Source organism: Chiloscyllium plagiosum, chromosome 7 (genome assembly GCF_004010195.1).
Source record: "Chiloscyllium plagiosum isolate BGI_BamShark_2017 chromosome 7, ASM401019v2, whole genome shotgun sequence".
In the NCBI taxonomy this organism is placed as follows: Eukaryota; Metazoa; Chordata; class Chondrichthyes; order Orectolobiformes; family Hemiscylliidae; genus Chiloscyllium; species Chiloscyllium plagiosum.
This window is the reverse complement of record NC_057716.1, coordinates 76,983,542-76,998,875: the sequence shown is the minus strand read 5'-3', so window position 1 is coordinate 76,998,875 and position 15,334 is coordinate 76,983,542. Positions and strand designations below refer to the sequence as shown.

At 38.7% G+C, this 15,334-nt stretch overlaps 1 protein-coding gene across 6 annotated transcripts in view; it reads left to right on the top strand.

Moving 5' to 3' along the window:
- LOC122551720 (von Willebrand factor D and EGF domain-containing protein-like) overlaps positions 1–3,100 on the top strand; it is a 279,402-nt gene extending 276,302 nt beyond the window's left edge. For all 6 annotated transcript variants that reach the window (XM_043694082.1, XM_043694080.1, XM_043694081.1 and 3 more), the window contains one exon: positions 2,178–3,100. In XM_043694082.1, coding sequence (XP_043550017.1) covers positions 2,178–2,198 — 21 coding nt within the window. In that variant the 3' untranslated portion in view covers positions 2,199–3,100. The remainder of the gene's footprint in view (positions 1–2,177) is intronic.
- Positions 3,101–15,334: the final 12,234 nt, after the last annotated feature.

Below are 15,334 nucleotides of genomic sequence, written 5' to 3'. Positions count from 1 at the left end.
AGGATTTGGATAATGCCTTTATTCCTGATGAAGGGCTTTTGCCCGAAACGTCGATTTCGCTGCTCCTTGGATGCTGCCGGAACTGCTGTGCTCTTCCAGTACCACTAATCCAGAATCTGGCTTCCAGCATCTGCAGTCATTGTTTTTACCCAGTGTAATCAGTTTATCAATTTGCACTACAGGGGTTCTCTCAGGCACTTAATCGCAGTCACATTCTTTTTTAGAAATTACCTATTTAGATCACTATCCAAATAACTTTGACTTTTTAAAAGAAAACAGACTTGATTTACATTTATCTGACTCTTATGTAATCCAAAAAACAAAGTATATTAGGCAACTTTCATCACAGTAAGTAAAATGACAACACAACAAAAAGTCTGTCAAAGAAATTTGTAGTAAACCATTGGTAGAGTTGCTACCTTGTTGTGATTTTGAATCCACTTTAAACTTGGGTTGCTTCAAATTCTTATGAAGGAAAATGCAGTAAAATTTTAACATTACTTTTTGTTGCATGCCACATGTTGCTAACATGTCTAAGAAGTTAATTTTAATCATTTTCTGAAGATTGCAGTTCATAATTGCTTAATGTACAATTAAGAGAACCCATAGCCATGCTGCGAATATTCATTACCCGCAGTGAAGCACTGTAGTTGGGTCGGTATTTTGATTCCTTCATTTCCTTGGACAATTACTTTGTTTTCCTAGGTGTTTTCCCCCCTCCATCATTGACTAGAGTTTGATATATTTTCATTTGGATTTTTAGAAGTGTGCCCCCCTTTAAGACTGCAGTTACTTTGAAAGTTCATCCACACATTAACAAAAGATCCGAGGTGCCACACAGGAAAAACACAATGTAGCGAGTATAGCAAATGTAAACTGAATGGATAGTGGAGGCAGATTCAATGACTGTAAAAAAAATTTTGGAGGGGATAAATTTACAGGGTTGTGAGGAAATAACAAGGCAATAGCAATAGTTGTTTAATTTTACCAAAGAGCCAGCACTGGCACAATGGGCTGACCGGTCTGTCTCTATGCTCTATCATTCATGAGTACAAGTCGTGCCAAATCAACTTAAATAACAATTTGAGTAATGTTACTGCATCCAGAAGCTGAGAAACATAAAATCAAATTTTATACCGAGTTTTCGAAGAACCTTTAACCAGAAATACCTTGTGAGAAAATTGCTTTTGTTCTTTGCAGCAGATTACTAGTGTAACTAAAGTACTGAAATAAATGTTTTCGGAGACAAGTTTGTTCACCAACACCTTCTCAAGATCAGCTGATAGCAGGTGACAAGTGCTAGTCCTACCAGTATGTGCGTGTGCCAAGAAAAAAACATCCCGAGTATTAAGAAATTTGTCCAATAACCAGCACACTTACTTTGTAACCTTACCACCAAACTTATCAATGTATTAAAAAAACCTATTAGGAAATGTATAGGCCTAATAACAACCGTGTAACCACTGTTAATTGGTGTGAAAACCCAGCTGGTTCACTAATGTCCTTTGGGGACGGAAATCTGTCATCTTTACTTGGTCTGGCCTACATGCGACTCCAGTCCAATGTGGTTGACTCTTAACTGCCTACTCAGCAATTGAGGATGGGCAATAGAAGTTGGCCTAGTTAGTGACACACATTCCATGAACAAATAAAACAAATTCCTCTCCTACTCTGTTTGGCTTATGAATTGGAAGCTGATGTCTGCTCATCAGTCTATCCTTACTAAATCAATCAGGAAGAAAAATACATTTCAACTAAAATTCTGTGTATTTAAGGAAAAAGCCTACTACATAAACCACTCTATGTAGGTTTTCATGACCAAACTGATGTCATGATCCAGTCACTGGAATGTTTGGGTTAACACGGAATGATTGCTTCTCATTTTCACCCTCCCAGTGAAGAAACGTCTGACAGCATATTTTCCAATCATCTATGCCAATTAACAGGCTTGAAGGCAACCTATTTCGAGCCCCACCTGATGTTACAGTTGGTGTCTGTACTGATGCCAGAAGCACTCAGCAGTTAATTAAAATTCACAGGAGAACCCTTTCTAACATCATTCAGCTATCCAAGCAGTTTGCTGACAGTTTACTCTGTGGTCACATATCAATTATTATTCATGTTACCTCCTGTGTTAATATAATACTCAAAAGTAGTTTCATTCTTCTATATTGCAGCTTCCAGTTGGACGAGGATAATGAGCCTGAATTGTCAAAGCTGCTAATTCTGACCTGCGATAGGTTATAGTGGTGGTTTGCACAGTGAAATTGGGTGTGTACATCACTGTGTGTATATTTTCATATCAGTGTGTCTCAGAGAAGTGTCCTGCAAAACAAAACTATCACCATATTATTGAAAATAATAATTGCAGGATGTAAAAGATGTAAGTTATTGTATAAATAATATATATAAATATATCAATTAAATACAATTTCCAAGTCATGTTACAGGGTCATAGATTATACTGTTCATTCCACATTTCTTTGGCTTATATTCCCCTGCAGTCTGATTACTTCATAAGTACAGGTTTTTTTTCTCGTGGGACGTAGGTTTTCAACCGAGACAGCTAAACTTCAAACTGCAGTATGTGCAAGTTGTATCTTTCAATGCCTCATCATTGACTTACAATATACTTGTATGTCATAATATGAAATTCATTGATTTAATTGCACTGGTGCCAATACTTTACACTTTCGTTCTGATTTTTATTCCATGAAAATGCAGCTCCCATTGAAGTGGTTTATTAGATTTTCTTTCTCTCTGTATGTTTTGCACTCTTAAGATTTAATGTATAGTCCACAGCATGAAGCTGTTCATGACTTGACACCAATTGACAATCATATCTAGAAAGAACAAAGGTGACTAAAAGGAGAAATTGAAATGTCAGCCTGCTGCATTGAGAAATGGAAGTAAGAGAAAATTTTTTGAACAAAATATAGGCTCCACTACTGCATCTACCCCACGCCATTACTTGGCTCAGAGTTGCTCGAAGATGAGACCAGTTTCCAACATTACAAAATGTGCTGTTGCCCTGTACTGACATTCTTTAGTTGGATAAAGTGAGGACTGCAGATGCTGGAGATCAGAGCTGAAAAACGTGTTGCTGGAAAAGCGCAGCAGGTCAGGCAGCATCCAAGGAGCAGGAGAATCGACGTTTCGGGCATAACCCCTTCTTCAGGAAGAAGGGCTTATGTTCAAAACGTCGATTCCCCTGCTCCTTGGATGCTGCCTGACCTGCTGCGCTTTTCCAGCAACACGTTTTTCAGCTTCCTTAGTTGGATGTCAACAAAATATACTTTGGAAAGTTGCATCTTCATCATCAAAGGCTATACTTCACCTTTTAAGGAATACAAATTATGTTTGGCAAGGGTACCCAAACAAATCCTTACTGGCGCCTTGAAGTATTTGAGTTGTCAATATTTCAGTCAGTTTATGTTATCCATTTGAGAAATGCAAATATAATCGTGTATTTGATCAAACATTGTTATGTGAATTATATTTACAAATTAGTTCAGGTCATGCAAGTCCAGATTCTCAATGACAATTATCCTTTGCAAATGATCAAAACCGTTTCAAGCTATAAAATTAATCCACATCCGATATAAAGTGAAAGTGAAGAGTGTGATCAATTGGTGTCTTTCAAAGAGCAGACACAGGCACTATAGGCTGAATGGCCCTATTGTGCTTCCTTACACCAAATGAATGAAGAAAATGTGAGGCTTTGCTATATATAGGGTAGAGTGCAATGATCTGGAAACAGTTACCAATTCAATTTGACAGAATGTTTCATGTAACCAAAAATGCTAGGCTCATAATTCTCAGTACAACTGCCATGGTGTTGTCTTTTAGATTTCGACATGACACTTTTGTGAAGCTAGCCAGCCAGCCTCAGAATTTTATTCATTTGAATTTGGTACTAGAGTACTGCAAGCATTACATTCTTACGTTAAATTCATTAACAGTTCAGTGCATACATGAAAATCTAAAACTATCCTTCAAATGCTTTTCTGGAAGAGGCAATATTTGTATTTTAACACAAAGGTAAAGGTCAGGTGCTTACAACTCTGTCATTGGCAACAGAAATTTCAGGTCACTGGAATGATGGTACCAAAAGGGCATTTCATTGAAGTGTAGCGGTTAAATCAGGTTTTATTTTCCATTGTTATCACTGCCATACTGATATTTCCTTCAACAGACAATATGCCAGTATTCTTTAAGCAAGGCATCATTATATCTGTGCTTTCACCATCACAGAAGCAGGATGAGGGTTAGTCGTGCTACTAATTAAGGGATTAATAGCCTATTAAGGCCACATGTCAGAGATTGATTGGAAATCTCCAATTGATCTGTGGGCCCTTTGGGGACAGAACAATTTCTTCCACAACTTCCTGTTAGCATTCCAGGGAGGCTTTAAAGCCTTGCCTACCTGTCTTAACACAGACTATAGGCTGTGCTTCTGCACCATTGTGACTCTGCTGCTGAACCCATTTAAACTTATAAAATTTGCAGATAGAGCACAGATGGAAATGCCACCTATCTTTTTACTCACTCACCTGAACCATGGTTGTTGTTGAGTTGGAAAGCCTCCTGTTGGCCCCCCAGTTTCGAGATCCCATGCCTACTATTGTTACAATATGGTGGTGAACCCCTCTGCTAATTAAACCAAACCCCCAGAGAAGCTCACCTAGCCTTGTTATCTGTTAAAGTATGAGTGACAGAGAACTGCCAAATGCCACTATTTAAAGAAAAAATATCAATTTATTCTTTAACACTTAAAAATGAACATTAAACAATAACTATTTACAAATCTAAATCTCCTTTCTCCTAAGTGCTGTTTATCTGCCTCCAACTCTATAACAATATACTGTTCCCATAAACACCCCTATTGAAATTACATCAACTTAATTTTCAAAACCCTACAGTAGCTGTCGTCTCCGGTGACTGTCTTCCTCTGGCTGCAAATCTCCCTGGGTCATCTTTGGTCTTTTGCTGCAAAGATGTTTCGTATGAAGAGGTACCTTTGATAAAAAGTGGTTTGCTAGCAGATAATCTGACAATGGCAGTTGGTCACTCTCTCTGGCTAACTCTCAAAATGCCAGCTTCCTTATAGCCCAAATATCAGATCGTCTCATTGGTTCCATGTTGTCAAAACAGTAAAGTTCAAATTTGATTGGGTTTTAGTATCTTGGGCATAATTTAAAATGATCGGTTAAATTTGAACTGTTGTGAAAACAGAAAAACCAAAAGTCAGGTATTTGTTTCAAATTCAAGTGTTACATATTTTCAATTTTCCATTATACTCTGAGATCATCAGTCAGTCACATGACATGTGCCTGCAAGCTCTCAGTGCAAAAAAGCCTTCACTCTCTCTTAAAGATACAGTACATGCCTTCAACTTCATAACACTACCCTTAACTGGATAGCCATCTGGCTACGAATTAACCAATTCAGGGAAAATATGGCGCGATGATAATGAACTTCCCTCTGATCCAGGAGGTCCAAGTTCAAGTCGCACATGCTCCAGAGGTGTATCTTAACATCTCTGAAGAGATTGATTTTTAAGAGATTGACTGTGTACTGTGCAGGTTGTGATCCCTGTTTGATTCTAATTCAAAACCGGCTTCAAAAGTAATCAATTTGCATTTAGTAGGTGCCGACTGGATTAATGCAAAACATTAGGCAACCTTATGAATTTGATACAGTTTCTCCATGAACTTTCAACAGCCCCTGTTAAGATCTAAAGCAATACATGGACATTGTTTTCATCCTTTTCACTCTTTTCTACCTATAACTAACTTATTAATGATTGAATGAAAATATTAGTTGGAGTTATTTTGTACAATTTACTTTTGTATATAATAACAAAATATCTTTGTTATTAAATAAAGTCATATTTGTAATATTTCTTCTGGTTCATTATTGGAAGTTATTATTGATTTCTGAATGTATATAGGCCTGGTGCTAAGATAGTTGTATACTCTTCATACAAGGAAATAAAAAGCTTTGGAAAAAAATGATGATTCGTTCTTTAATTCATTTTCTGCCTTCAGTTTTCTCTATTAAGCAAATAGTCATCTGATTTAAACAGACAAAGTTCTAGGAGACCACATTAGCCTATTATCCATCAACAACCTAGGTAACAATTTACCTGAATATAATTTGAAATATTCTGAATGCCTAGGAGCTCAGTAAAGAAATGCAGGAAAACCTTATACACCACAGATGGTGATAACTTTTTTGCTCAAACTGCACCATCACAATTTGAGCTGTAAAAAAAAAGTGAACATGAGTAGCAAGAATTGTTCCTTACCATTCCATAGTAAATAGCGCAAAGTAACAAGTCAGAAATTAGAACGATGGTATGTTAAAAGGGCGAATCTCAACTAAAATGTGACCAGACCTTTTTAAAGACTGCTGAGCAGAGGTCTCACCACCAGGGCTGAAAGCAGGTTATGTATCTAATGTGGTCCATGGCTGGACTGAGGGATTCATTTTGACCAATTAAGTAATAATAGTGGGATTATTAAAGATGGTGACACCTCCTCCCCCAAACCCCTCTCTCCAAGAGCTGCTGGCCCCATTATTCAGAGGTGGGGAAGAGACAACTCAGCAGCATTGCCAACTGTGATGACCACTACTGGGCACTCTTGAAAGGGAGGGAGTGAACTGGCAGGGCTGCCCTGGTGTTTAGGAGTGACAGAGTGACATCGAGGGTGGATGGAATTGTCGCTGCTGGAGATCCGTCCCACCTGAGCCATTGAGTGCCCCATATCCATTAATATTTGACCAGGTAGTCTCCTCACATGCCAACATGGATAACATTGGAAAAGTAATCCTTAATTGGCAACATAAGTGACTTAATGGGCTGCCCACCAGGAACCAATCTGCAATTCTCCTGTCTTTATATGGTATCTTGGTGGAAAGATATAGGATTCCTGTGTCCCATTGACAGCCTTGCTGCCACCCCTCCTGTCTGCAAGGGGATGATAAAATGTTGTCCTCCATAGGTTATGCTATGGTTCATAAATTAAATGGTAGCTCTTATGCCAAATTATTGGCTGTTTTTGGACAGTCTGTACATGATTCAGAATTACTAAGGCGAAGAAGAATCAGGATTAAACAATGCAAGGCTATTTTGAGATAGTGATGGACCCTGGTTGATGCTTACTGAACTATGGTAAAGTACACTGATCAACACAAAAACTAAGCATACAAAGAGCTGAGTCTAAATTTTCTATATTACTGACATTGCATTTTTAATGGTTTGCACTGGAGTTAGTGATGAATGGGCTGAGGACAATCATGTGAACATAAAAACAAACTGAGGTTAGCTTATTCAGCCCTCAAGATAACATTGCATTACTGTATTACACTTTATCTTTGGATTCAAATGTTAGAGAGCAATCATGTGAAAAAAAAATAGCTTTAGTTATCATCCAATAATTCACATCAGTGGATAGTTGTTTTAAATCAATGACAACACAAAATAGTCTATCTTCTGGCATGATGCTTTCCCTAAATGATGGCTATGGACTATCAAAAATGTCCTAAAAAATCCTATTCAAGATAAACAAAAGCCTTAAGAGTGCAGTACACCAAACATTCTCATTTTCATGTGAATAGTTAACGTATTGCTTCCCAGGCCATAGAAGACACTGAAAATATTATAGTTTCCAATTTTAGCTATTAAAATGTATTTCTGATTTCTTTTATAAAAGTGACAACTTATGACTCCCTAGGATCAGCCACACCAGGAGACTTGAAAACAAAAATTTTGGCTGACCCTCCAACGCAGTACATAGGGAGTGCCACACCATCAGAAGTCTTTTGGATGTGACATCAAACTGAGGAACAATTTGTTCTCTTGGGCGAGCATACAACTTCCCATAGAAGTATTTTGCATAGCATGGGATTTAGCTCTATGTCCTGTAAATACTTATCCTTTGATTACCCATAGTCAAAACTGTTTATTGGTCATTATCATATTGGTATCTATGGGAGTTTGCAGTTGCCATTCTCCCATCATTACATTCATGAACAAACTTCAAAAATCCTTAATTGGTTGTAAGCATTTTGCACCATCCTGAAGTTTTGAAAGACAATACAATTTATTTGTTCAAATTTTCATAATCATTTATCGATTATCCCTAATGACCTAAGTGCTTTTCTACACCTATTTAAGAGGGCAGTTATGAGTCAAGTGCGGATGTGGAGTCACAATTAGGTCAAACCAGGTCAGGGTGACATTTTATGTTTATAAAAACAGAAAAGACAGTAGTGAACCAGATGGGGGTTCTAACAATATTCATTTCTTGGTTATCATTGGGCCAGCTTTTAATTCCACGTGTTATTAAATTTAAATATCCCCATCTGCTGCGGTTTGACTCAAACCAATGTCCCCAGAATATTGTCCTCAGATTCAGGGTTCTGGATTACTAGTCCGTTGACACTACCACTATACCCCCAGCCAATATCTTCTTCCATGGCAAGTGGCTTGCTTGTCTTCAATACCCAGGCTTTTATGAGAAAGACAGGATATTTCACAGAAGTATTCCAAAGAGCATCATGTATATCAGGTGCTGTCGCTGTTGTGTACTCAAACCCACCAGCCATTTCACCCAGCAAAACATCTCTCAGTTGGTGGGATAAGTCAGGATATTAGGAGAGTCCCTGAATTTTCTTCAAATGTATTACAGTAGAGGGATGCTGTTACAGCATAATGCTCCCTCCATACTGCATCAGAACATCAGTAAAGCTCATCTGTATGAAACTTGAACTACAAACTTTTTGTTGAGCAGCAACAACCAAAAGAAGATTAGCTATAAATGTTGTGTATTGAGCTCCATTTCTATTGATACTTATCTATATATTTAAACTGTATAATTACAAATAAGTATCAATATTTCAGATTAATTTCAGCATAAACATTCCTTGACACCCTCCAAAAACTGAAATACAGCAACTGGTACCAATCAAACAGCACAAGTCAGTTAGACTGCAAGACAATGGTTGTATGGACCTGGATTTTATGGTGGAAATGACAGTAAAACTGCCAGAACTTGTCTTCATCACTCATTTGAAAGTCATGGCAATTTCTAGAAACCGCACATATGCAGTTCAACTTGGAAATTTCTGACAGTGAATGGGCAAAATTCTTTTGGATGGAAGTGTTTCCCTGAAGAGTCAGTGATAATGCATATCCGTTGGTTAGGGTAGCTCTATATAAGATCTGCGCCTTCGAAGATGACTTGCTTCCATTCCATGGAGGGCAAGGACTGAATAGTCTGACTCTGGAGCTGCAGGTATAACAGATGATGTATTGTTGATGAGATGGGGCGGGGGGGATGGGACTTTCTGCATTCTGCACACTATTAACTCCACTTACACTTGGCCTTTATGTTTTCCACTCGGTGTTCCTCGAAGTGGTTGGCACTTTTGCGAATGCTCCAACTTGTGCATTCCACGGCACGTGATTCCCACTTGATGGTGAGGATGGTACATTTGTTTAGGGAGATTTCACAGTGTCCTAGTAGCATTTCATCTGCCCTCCTACATCATTGTTTACCTTTGCAAAGTACGGTGTCTTGGGAGTCTTGTTCAGGCAATGTGGCCCACCCATCGCAGCTGATCATGGCTGACCAGTGCCTCAATACTGGGGATATTGGCCTGGGAGACGATGCTCACATTGGTATTCCTACCCTATCCAGTGGATATGCAAAATTTTCTGAATGCAGTGCCTGGTGATAACTCTCCAGGGATTTGAAGTGTCTGCTATACATTGTCTTATGTTTCTAACATATATGGGAGGTTGAGGACCAGAGCTGCTCTGTAAACCATGAGCTTGCTGCTGGGTTGGAGGTCTCTGATTTCAAACACTCTGTTCCTCAGGTTTCCAAAAGCTGCTCTAGCACATTGGGGTCGATGTTGGATTTTGTAGTCACCATCTGCTCGTGCCGAGAAGAGAATTCTGGGGTATGGGAAATGATCACATTGTCCAAGGGCTCACCATGTATTTTGATGGTTGGGGCACAGTATTGTGTAGCTGGGGCTGGCTAGTAGAGAACTTTCATTTTCCAGACATTTAGTCTGAAACCCATTCTCTCATACACCTCAATGAATGTGCCAGTGATAGTTTGTAGCTCAACCTCTGAGTGTCCACACATTGCAGGTCAGGATGAAAGGCTAACCTTAAGGAGCTAATAGCCAAAATTGTCAGCCTGACTGGTGAGCAACTCTGCAGTCCCAGCAGTTTTCCCTGGAGTGTTGGAGGCTGAGGGGTGACCTTATAGAGGTTTATAAAGTCAAGAGGGGCATGGATAAGATAAACAGACAAAGTCTTTTCCTTGGAGTGAGGGAGTCCAGAGCTAGAGGGCATAGGTTTAGGGTGAGAGGGTAAAGATATAAAAGAGACCTAAGGGGCAACGTTTTCATGCAGAAAGTGGTGTGTGTATGGAATGAGCTGCCAGAGGAAGTGGTGGAGGCTAGTACAATTATAGCATTTAAAAGGCATCTGGATAGGTGCATGAACAGGAAGGGTTTAGAGGGATATGGGCCAAGGGCTGGAAAATGGGACTAGATTAGGTTAGGTTAGGATATCTAGTTGGCATGGACGAGTTGGACTGATGGGTCTGTTGCTGTGCTGTATATCTCTATGCCTGTAAATACAAACAGGACCAGCTAGGGGTGGGAGAGTTTCATAGCAGGGAGGAGTGCAGAGACCCAAGGAGATAGGAAGACAGGAGTAGAGATTGTGACCTAAGGTTGGGATGGAGAGAGGACCCACGTTTGGATCTTGGGGGAGTAGTGGTCAATGCGTATCGGTCTGTTGTGGGAGTCACTCCCACTTCCCCACCTAAAGCTTGAACAGAGTGAGCTGACAAGGTTCACTTCCTCCCCCGAACTCCTGCTAACATCAGATTTGAGACAGGGAAGAAAGGAGTTCAACGAGAGCAAGATTGCCATAAGCCTCTCCCATCCCACATAATGTTGCAGGCCTGGGGGTTTGGGACAGATGAGGGGAGTTGGTGAGAATGCCACCTGGGGAAATCTACTGGCATCACTAATTAATTTATGTAACATGTTTCATAAGGTCTACTGTAAGTCTCCTCAGACTGGCACCAATTAGAAAATCAATAAACTACCAAGAATTTGATCATTTGTGCAATTAGTCTCACTGTGAAAACCTTTTGAGTCGTAGAGATTTTGCAGAACTGAAAAAAATCTGCCCTTTGACCCATTATATCCATGGCCAGTCACCGTGCTTTGTAATCCCATTTTCCAGTGCTTACCGCATAACCCTGTCTGCTATAGTTTTTCGTGCTCTTTTAAGTGTTTCTGAAATGTCTTCATGGTTACTGCCTCTATCATCCTTTTAGGTGTAAAATTCAGATACACACCACTCTCACGTTTTCTTCAAATCCCCTCCAGAGGTTGTAACTTTTGTTAAGAGTGCACTAAGTTCATATTTACTTTTGAAGATCAATAGTGATCATGAGAAAATCTCTCTTATATTTGTGTAATATCACATTTCAATTAGAACAAAAACAATTTTTTTTGGCATGTTTTTAGACAAAATTAATATGCTGTCAATATATTTATAATATGAGTTTAAGAGTAATGAAAAAAAAGCCATTCAAGGAATAGCTATATTAGTGACCAGTAGATGCCTTTCAATAACACACCAATCTAATATCACATCTATCTTAACTAGTTCAGTTCAGGAAACCTGGTCAGCATGAACAAGTGGAGCCGAAGGCCTGTTTTCATGCTTCATACCTCTATGACTAATAGAAGATAGCTGTCAGCAAAGACTAACAGACTGGGCTCTTTTGTCTGGAACAGAAGTCTTTAAAATAATGAAGGGTTTTATGGCATTGAGATACAGAAGCAGTCTCCATTTATGTGGGAGATGAAAATTAGGAGCTATAAATATGATAGTCATTTATAAATCCAATAAGGAAAGAAAGAAAAGACTTCTTTCAACAGGAGCATGCTTAGAATATGAAATGTACTACCAAAAGAAACAATTGGGGTAAATTACATGGAGAAGCTAGATAAACACATGCTGGAAATGGGAATAAAAATTATTATGCTGATTCGATCAGATGAAGAGAGAAGTGGGAGAAATTTCATGTAAGACATAAAAATTGATATTAATCAGTTGAGCTGAATGGTCGGTTTCTGTAATGTACGGTCTTTGTAACTGTTTATAATTCTATGTTTGTGATATTTCAGCTTCCAGCTTAATTGCATCTGCTTACACGCATCTTTGTTTTACTCACAATAAACTACCTTTAAAAACTGAAGAATAACCTGTGTAGTTAACTTGGTGGTTTTCTCTCTCAGAGACTAAATCATTGTGATTGATTGATTACTTTGTTTTATGATTCCAATCTGGAAGGACGCTGGGGGAATTCTCTTGGCTTTCCATCAAATTCAAACTCATGGCAGGAAAGTAGGAAAAAACTACACCATAGAGATTGCTAGATATTTGTGAGCAGGTTTCTTCGAGGTCAGTTGCAAGCACCATCACTTCACTTCATCACACCCTTACTGGGTTCTGATAACATTGCATGGAGACCCACAACAGGTGGAGATCTAAGAATGGGTCATGAAGTTAAATTGAAATTTATCAAAATTTCTGTCTGCTGACAATTGCACAGTTTGATTCAATATTCCAGTTGCATCATAATCTTGTTTCTGTCCCATGAGTAGCGGCTATTCACACTAGCGTTTTAGAAATCAGTCTATTCACATACATCTGTCTTGTTCCACCAAGCTCAACCATAACCTGTGTAACCTCAAGTTAGTTAAATTAAACTGAAGCTTTGGGTCAATGACACACATTTCAGCATTTCAGCATTGAATGGCAATTTCGCTACAGCAATTTATAAAATGGCAGCTATGTCAGGCAAAGAACAGCAATTGCTTGCTGCAGGCATTTGTGTTATTTATTGTACCTACCAATATCTCCCATGTTCAATGATCAGTGCAATGGAAAAAGATGTAAATAGCCTACCTTCCCATCATGAGGACATGTTAACTCAATCCCACACAGCTGCAAGGAAGTCTGAACACCAGCAAACCTGATAGTGAAACCACTCTTCACTGTCAACTCAGTAGTCTTAAAAGATACTAGAAAGATCAAATAGATGAATTTGATGTAGTTAACAATAACATATATTTTCAATTATTTTTGTGATGCAACTTCAGATGTGGTGCTATTAGAAAGCTACAGTGGGACCTCGAACTGCTTGCCCACAGATCCCTGCATGTAGATCGGATAATCAAGAAGGATCACCACCTTGTCTACCTGTCCTCTAAATTCATCACTTTCAAAATATATATCCAGCTCACTCATCAACTAACTCTTAAAAAATACTCATACAGATTAATATTAGCAACAATATTTAAATGATGTAATTTTGGATTTCACATTATCATTGGATGCAATTGGATTGCCGTTGCAACTTTATACAGTCAAGTCAAAGTGAATTGTCTTTTTTTTATTATTTGAAGTGTAATTTGCCTTTTTATTCAAATGTGAATTGCAACAGGAGTTCCCCAAGGTCGTGTCCTAGGTCCAACCTTTGCAACTGCTTCAAATACCTTGCTTCGATCATATTGTCTGAAGTGGAATGTTCACTGATGATTGCACAATGCTTAGGACTTTTTGCAATTCTTCAGAAGCTGAGGTAGTCCATGACCAAATGCAGTAGGATCTAGATAATACCCAGGTGTTGGCTTATAAGTGACAATTGACAATATTCCTGCCCCACAAGTGCCAAGCGATAACCATGTCCAGCATGAAAGAATCTAACTCTTACTTCTTGTTATAGTGGAAAATTAGCATTACTGAATCCCAAAATCTTGAGGATTAACTGTGACCAAACACTGAACTGGAAAAGCAACATAAATACTGTGGCTAAGAAACAACAGATCAGAGGATAAGAATTCTGCACGAAGTACCTCACCACTCGACTGATCAAACGCTGTGCACCATCTACAAGAGACAAGTCAGGAGTGTGATGGGATACTCCCCTCCTGCCTAGATGGGTACAAATTCAACAATAAGCAAAGCTTGATGCCATCCACGACAGCAGCGTGTCTACAGCAATTTAAACTAAAATGCACCTAAGATTTTAGGTCAATGTCTCTAAAATACTCCAACAAGAGCATGTTTATTTTTAATTCCTGCTGTCAACTGCAGAATAATATTAATTGTTTGTTTGAGTAGGGGGGAAAATTCTCCATGGCATTCAATCTGGAAAACTGAAAGAGAATGCATTAAGTATTGAGAGGGCCAGAGGAAATGAGAGACTGTGGAGTTCATGTTCACAGATCCTTGATGCTGACAAAATTGCATCATTTAAGTACTGGTGCTTATATCAATCTGCAGGAGCATTTTTTGAGAGATAGTTGGTGAGAGAGAGAGACATAAATTTGAAAATGATTAATTTAGAGGACAGGTAGACAAGGCAGTGATCCTTCTTGATTACCCAATCTACATTCTGTGATAGTGTCCCTTCCTCTGAGCCAGAAGTCCCAAGATCAGGTCTTGCCTGCTCCAGAGGTACATATTAGAATCTCTGAACAGGCAATTGTCTACAATGGGATTCTTTAGCATACAATGAAGATAATCACAGCATCTATTATGCCTAAAAAATATTTATGTAAATAATCAGTTAATTCACCAAAAGAACTGTGGATGCTGTAAATCAGAAATAAAAACAGAAATTGCTGGAAAAGCTCAATGTGTCTGGTAGCATCTGTGAAGAGAAATCGGAGTTAACATTTTGGGTCTGGTGAGCCTTCCTCTGAACATGTTGACCTGTTGAAAACAAAAACAGAAATTGCTGGAAAAGTTCAACAGGTCAACATGTTCAGAGGAAGGCTCACCAGACCCAAAACGTTAACTCTGATTTCTCCTCACAGATGCTACCAGACACATTGAGCTTTTCCAGAAGTTTCTGTTTTTGTATCAGTTAATCCACCTTCGGAGAGGGAAAATGTTAACCAAGATGCCATAAAGTAAACTTCCTGCTCTTCTTCCAACAGCAGTATGGAATCATTAGCCCACTCACATAGTCAGTTAGAAACAAAAAAAAATTGCAACAGAAACTCAGAAGGTCTGGCAGCATTGGTGGAGAGAAAGCAGAGTTAATGTTTTGGATCCAGTGATCCTTCGTTGTTCTGAAGCTGCTGAGTTTCTCCAGCAATTACTATTTTTGTTTCAGATTTCCAGCATCCACAGTTCTCTCTTTTATTTTAGTCAGATAGGACATTAGTTTATTATCTTATTTCATGGATGGTAACATTGCAAGCTCAAGTGCTG